Genomic DNA, 7,247 nt, shown 5'->3' with positions numbered 1-7,247 from the left:
TTTCCTCTTCCATCTTTCTATCTTTTCAGTCTACTCATGGTTCATGATTCATTACTCGTCCATACACTTATTAACTTAATCCATTTATTCCATATCCATTCTACATCCATCAAATCCATCAAAACCATCCACTCCCCTACTCTACCTTACCAACCCTACCTATCCACTCTCCTACCCTACCCTCCCCTCCCCTCCCCCCCCGAGATTCCCCCAATAAATCCAACTCCAAATCCAATTCCACAATATTCAATCAAATGTCCTGCAAATCTAAAGCCTACCCTACTCCATACATACATATATACATTCTATTCTACCCTATACAATCCCTTACCTTACCTTATCATATCTCATCTGCCCCCCTCTCCCCTCTTCCCTCTTCCCTCTCCCTTCTCCTCCCCCCCTCCCTAAATCAATATACGACCCGACCAATCCCATCACCTCAATCCCATCATTTCACATTTTCACATTTTCATATTCTCAGAATTAGACAATCACAAGCCCATCCGTCCTTCCCTTCACCCCCCCGCCCAGAATCTTCCCAAACCTCCCATACCAATCCCAATCCCAATCCAACCCAACCCCCATTCCCAAATTACACGCCTAATACCTAATACCTAATACCTAATACCTAATACCTAATACCTAATACATCTCCATCTCCATCCCAATAATTAATAAAACCCTACTCATACATACCTACCCAATCTATTCATCATATCATATCATATCATATCATATCATCATCGACACAAAACAAAATCACAAAATAGCATACTACTACCCAGTTAAACCCGATTATCTCCCATCCATCTATCCACTCATATATCCACCCATCTATCCACCCATTTATCCACTCATACACTCATCAAACTCACCTCAGCTCACTTCATCCCTTCCCTTCCCTTCCCTTCCCTTCCCTTCCTTTCCTTTTCGCTCCCCACCCCATCCCATCCCATCTTCCCACTACCTTAGCATATATCCCCGATGATTCCCCATCCAACCCACACCAACCATCTATGCACCTATTCACCTACCAACAGATAAAAGTCTTCCTTCACCGATTATCCCATTTAGATATTCATACCTATCCATTGCTTTAACACTTTTCATTTCATTCCATTTCATTCCATCTCATTCCATCTCATCTGGTCTCATCTCACCTTCACATAATATCTCAATATATATAACATCTTTAGCATATATCAAACCACATACCACAATCCTTTCAGTAAAACACACTTAAACAATACTCAAACAAACTTCATTTCATTTGATTCTCAAATCAACAAAATAATCATCTTATGATATGATATAAATTTGCATGTTTTCGCAAAATCCCCAAAATCAAGTTCCTTAAACCCCCTTGAAACATATGAACACAAAAAATTACCCCCAATACCTGCATCATTAATATCATAATTTTTTTCCCCTCCCCCAAAACCCCATTTCATGTCCCATGCCTAATTTCTCACTCATCAACTACTTCTCTTTCTTGCCCATCCACCATAGCCTCCTCCACCTCCTCCTTTACTACCCACACCTAAGCCGTCTTCTTCTGGCGTCCATTCTTCTGGTTGGAAATTGGGATTATTGTAATGCGCTGTATTATAATGACTATTTTTAAACGTGCTAGTTTGAAAACTGGGCACAGGTCCTTCTTGTAAATCGGCTGATATCGCCCATTCGTACTTGCTTGGGCGAAAACTTGCCGCTGGTATTCCTAATGAAATAGGGGATGGAATAGTATGAGGAGTAGGTGGAGGTATGGTATGAATAGGAAGGGAGATTGGAGTATTTTTGAATGGATGTGGAGAGGTGATAATTGGGGTAGGAGTATTGATTGAAGTAAATGTTGAACGATTAGGAAGACTTGTGACTGAGGTTGCGGATTGTGGTGTCGAGACAGAATTTCCTGTAGGTGACATAGGTGATAAGGCGGTAGATGGTGCAGGTGCAAATGCTTGCGACATCGGTGATTGATATTGCATGCCAAAGTTCGAATATGGTGATGCGAAACTGACACCCGGAATACTGAGGAGGAGATCCATGGTTTGATATGGATTCATAGGAGGATGTGCTTCAGTCGAGTGCTGATGAGTAAAATTCGTGGCTCGATTGACTTGAATATTTGAGCTCATATCAATACTTTGCCGTACAAGATCCTTATACAAGATATCGTAATGACCAGGTCGATAGAGAAGGTATATGATTGGACCTTCTGGGTGGGTGGGCTGACCATTTGAATCCTCAGCCTGGAACATGTGACTGTTGACTTGTGTTCCTTCACTGCGGTCGAGATAGACAATCTCAACGGAGAATCGGGTAGGTTTTAGTAACACATCAATGAGTAAAGTCATACCAAGATGATCTATCTCTTGATTAGGTGGCTCCAACCATTCTTTTCTATATTGATCGACACCACCGCCGTCTGGTATAAATCCTTGGTAATTTTGAGGGTTAGCTTTGAGCCATGAACTAGCCAACAATCGGAAATGGTATACGATAGCGTTCGAGATTTCCGAGTTGTTGAATCGATCCAAGATCGAGGATTCAGCAGCTTGAATAGAAGTATCCATTAACTCTGCCATGTCTCTCAACAACGTGGTAGTTTCTTCCACCATATCCTCAAAGATCCACGCATCGAATCCTCCAGCCGTTGTGAGTAGACTGTTCAGCGATAATATCCTTGCTAGTTCTTCCTCTACCTGACCTCTATTTCCCAGCCTCAGTAAAGTCTCAAAGTAGGAGAATCCCGCCGCTAAACACCAAAGAAATCAGCTCTACCCATAGCAATGTCTATTGACGGCGAATATCATGTTGTTTGTGCACGGGTATCATCAAAGCACCAAGCTCAGAAGACTTACCCCGCCATCCACAATTTCCATCGCCAAGAATCGGTCGATAATGAGAATACTTCTGAGGTAATGCCTATTACCCATTGTTAATTATGAGTAGCGCTGAGGATACAATGTGGTATAGATCACTTACAGAAGTTTTCGAAACATAAATGGGGTCAGCTTTTGCATATTCTTCAGCTATCGCCAGACTGCTCTTCTTTTCCCCCACTAATGGTCCCTACTGTACTGTCAGTTCAAGCTCTGTACTCAAAAAATCTCACCCATTCATAACTATTTTGAAGGTTCTGTGATGATAGCCAAAAAATAATCCGTACCTCCAACGCTGGTTGAAATTCCCTAGCTAAAGCTTCCTGTGCTTCCATATCATTCACTCCAGTGACACCATTATCCTCCATTTTGTATTGTTGCTGACTGTGCTGTGCGAACAATGGTGGTAAAGAAGAATTGGTATTGGTGTTGTGGGGTAGATTGATAGTGCCCGTGAGATTCGGGTTCGAATTCGCAGAGCTACTATTGATGGGATTAAAAATTGGTTGTTGTGGATGTCGATGTTGAAATTGTTGCAGGGTATTTCCTAGTCCGCGTCCCGCCGTCGTACCTTGTCCTGGTTGAGTTGTAACAACAATTGAGTTTAGATTATCCACGAAAGCTGTAGTTGTTGGTGGTGTACATGCCGACGGAGAGGAGTGAGATAAAGAATTCGAGCGTTGTTGTTGCTGCGCGTGAGTTTGCGAATGTGAGAGTGTATGTGGATGTGTATGGTTGTGAGGATGAGGGTGAGGATGAGAATTGGAGTGAGGATGAGGATGAGGATGAGGATGAGGGTGAGATTGAGATTGAGAGTGGGATTGATGATGTTGATGTTGGTGTTGGTGTTGGTGTTGGTGTTGGTGTTGGTGTTGGTGTTGGTGTTGATGAAGTGATTGTGTGTTTGAAATTGAATTGTGATTGTGATTGTGATTGTGGTTGTTGAGGTTTTGATTTTGATTGTGATTGTGGTGGAAATTGTTGAAATCCAGAAGTGGTGGAGGAGGTTGCGGTTGTGGAGATATATTTAATCCACATGTAGAGAAGGGTGAAAATGGTGTGGGTTGTGGTTGGAACATGATAATCACTTCACTTCACTCTCTCCCTCTTTTCCTACTTCTTCTACTTCTCAATTCTCTCTTCACTTCTCACCTACTCACTCTCCTCTTGTCTCTTCTTCTCTCGCGCTCTTTCTCTCTCTCTCTCTCTCTCTCTCTTTCTTCTCTTCCCTTTCTCAAAAAACCAAAGACAAATAAATTCTCAAAAATGAACCAAATTATTCTTTTCTTTCCACTTCGTTGTCGTTTTTAATGTTCCCTTCTTTCCTTTGTTATTAGAATCAATTAATATATGTATGGCCAAGAAGAGGTGGTGAGTGAGTTGAGTTGAGGGGCCTTTTAACGAATCAGATATACAACTCCCATACAAAGACCAAGTGACAAGTAGGGACGGAGGATAATAAGGATAATAAGTAAAGAGAACAAATGATTTGATTTGAGTTGATTTGATTTGATTTGATTTGATTGATGAATTGATTAATTAATGGATGTGCAATACCTAGAAGCTTAAGCAAAGCTTAAAAGTGGTTTAAGCCTTAAGATAAATCAGATCATCAATTGATCAAAGTCCGGTGTGATATCGGTCGTAGTAGATAGATATGTATGTATATATGGTAGTTAGTGATAGTAGTAATGATAATGATAGTAAGAGTAATATAATAATTAATGATCGACAATTAAGATCAAGAAGCGGAATGCAACAGCAACCAAGCCTTGAATAGTAATAGTCCCGTATGCACGCAAGAGAACCTCAAAAGAGTGAGGGAATCTGGGAGGAAGTCGATATCGGAATAATAATGGAAATGGTATAAAGATTGATGATCCTTCTTGGGGGTAGGGGGTTAAGTTAGGTAAGGTTGGTCGGTCGATTGAATGAATGATTGAATGATTGATTGATTGATTGATCGATTGATCAATGTTCACACTATCCAGTTGCTGTAATGTGATATGGTGTGAATTGCGTCTTGCTGACGATGAATGAAGATATTCTTTGCCTTCACTTCCTTTCCTTTCCTCTCTCTCCTCTCCGTTGCTTTACTTCGTCTTGGTGTATCGATATCGAAATGTCTTGGATGCTTGAAAAGTGGCTTTTGCGGCGTGGTGGATGAAACTTTACTGGAGTCGCCTGGGAATTTGGTACTTTATGTGGTTTGATTTGGTGCGACACACCATGAGCATATAAAAAAGGTGATGGTGCGGTAGAGGACCTGAAAGACCGAGCGAGAGATGAAGAAAGTACTCGAACGGGTTAAAGTAAGTACACGCACATACACACACACAGAGTAAATGGAGATATAATGGTAAATGTAGGGGTACAAAATATATGTAATGAGTACCAAGAAGTAACCAGGGGAGGAGGGAGAGAGAATGGGTGATAATGTCAATGGACGGAGTACGGGATAAATTATGGATGGAGAGAAAGATGGAGACGGGGTATTGTAGTAAAGGTCTAGATTGGCCGACGTCCTGGCCCTTGAGATAACGAGAATGGATACGGAAAGGGGGTATTGGAGTACGTGATATGTATGTATGTATTATATAGCGAGGGTAGTAGACAACTAAGTAAATAGTAGTCGAATCAAAGAGTGATGAGATGATCCGGCCAAGTGAAAAGTGGATTAACATTGCTTATAGATTTGGACTATCTATTGATTCCATATCTATTGTATGTATCGTCTTTATTCTTTATTTTCGTTCATTCGACCTTTACCTTTCGTATCCTGTCGGTTCCCCGTTGGTCTTGGTGTTAGATCCCTCGACGAATCATGAGATGTAGCAATCAAAATATGCAATCGGTATGTAGGGTAATATGTAGCTTTGTTCTATCGTCAAGTCGTTTTTAGATTCAGCCAAAAATCTAAGGAGTGCAGGTGGACTAGAAAGATACTTCCAGACCAAACAACATATACACGAGAAGATGATATTACGGAGATGGGTAATTGAATGAGCAGTTGATTCTTCCGTGGTTTCTATTTCTCAATTTTGCCTGGTAGAAAGCGTCGTGTCCATGAGGTGTCATCAGTATTGAGCTAGACTTTGGGCTTGATCTCGTCGATGTAGCCTGATGTATGTATGGCTATGTATGATATTGTATGGCAGTGTTAGATTTGATATCGTACTGTACTGTACTGTATGTAACGGATGCTAATTGCCCCACCTTTTCTTCTGCAAATGCCCGATGAATTCTTCTTCTTCCGTCGGTCGTGGAGCTGCAGCTGGGCAGATTTCTTACATGCTCGGCTGCTAATTACGAATTGCAGGATACTGTTATGTTATGATGAATCTTTGTTATCGATGCTATGATTTTCATGTTTGTTAGTGTGCGTGCATGCTTCATTTGGAGACCCCCAAACTCCCCAACTCCTAAACGCTCCTCAAATCTCTGGCATTGAAGAAATATCTCTGTATGTAATATGTAATATACACATTATGTAAAGAGAGACCTTGCCATCAGTATCAATGGCTTCAGATATAGGAAACCCAGTAAGGGTGATCTAAGGTCTCAAATTACCTGGTCGCCTGTGCAGACGTTCTACTTTCCCCGCGGCTGCATGAACTTCATTCACATCATGTATTCATGAAGACTGCTCCTCTACAATGAAGCTTGACATCCAACGTATCAAGATTTTCATGCAATGTATCTGTAGCTGAAGGCTGCATGAATTGCCACCCCCTCCACCTTCCACCTGTTACCGTTTCATTTCAATTCCTTGGTTCGGAGGTATATTCATGTATCACACCCATCTTCGTCTTTCCTCTTACTTCTTTCATACCGACCGATCAATCACTCACGATGGACATAGTTTTGTGTCTCTAACCTACTCACCCTCCCGCGCGCTAATAGCGTTTAATTCCCCATTATGGGACCCTTCATACCTGGATCTAGCTATATGGCGTTCGATATATCATAATACCCTTGCCTGCTGACACTTGATGCGACCTCATGAGGTCCCCTTCTCCGTTATTGGTTGTTTAATTGGCTATTCTCCGTCTTGGCATCTCGATATCGGAATTGTTGGTTGGTGACTTACGAAAATCATCCACCGTATCTCACTTAACTTTACGGAAGGAGAATCGACGGAGAAGGAAGAGGATTGAGAGAATAAAGGATCCCGTAAAGGAAATGTGGAGAAGAGAGAAGGGTCAGGGAATTTTTTCAAGAAAAGGAGTTCCTCGTGGAAGTCGAAAAGGAAAACACGGGTAGCTACGCTCCCTCTCCACAATGAGGGAAAAGTCTAGGTTTCACACACGGGAATGTAGTGATGGCTTTGGTATCACATCACACCCGTGTGAAGATAAATGA

General features: G+C 41.6%; 1 protein-coding gene across 1 annotated transcript; it reads right to left on the bottom strand.

The window, feature by feature from the left end:
• Positions 1-1,252: 1,252 nt before the first annotated feature.
• On the bottom strand, positions 1,253-3,964 carry EAE97_010569 (uncharacterized protein; the record flags this gene model as incomplete). The annotated part of the gene is made up of 4 exons (XM_038881084.1): positions 1,253-2,758; positions 2,865-2,928; positions 2,989-3,075; positions 3,173-3,964. 4 exons carry the CDS (start codon positions 3,962-3,964, stop codon positions 1,476-1,478), a joined length of 2,226 nt encoding a protein of 741 aa, XP_038728202.1. The 3' UTR covers positions 1,253-1,475.
• Between the last annotated feature and the right edge of the window lie 3,283 nt (positions 3,965-7,247).

This window comes from Botrytis byssoidea (genome assembly GCF_014898295.1).
Source record: "Botrytis byssoidea strain MUCL 94 chromosome Unknown BBYS_028, whole genome shotgun sequence".
Taxonomy (NCBI): Eukaryota; Fungi; Ascomycota; class Leotiomycetes; order Helotiales; family Sclerotiniaceae; genus Botrytis; species Botrytis byssoidea.
This window is presented reverse-complemented; position numbering and strand designations above follow the sequence as displayed.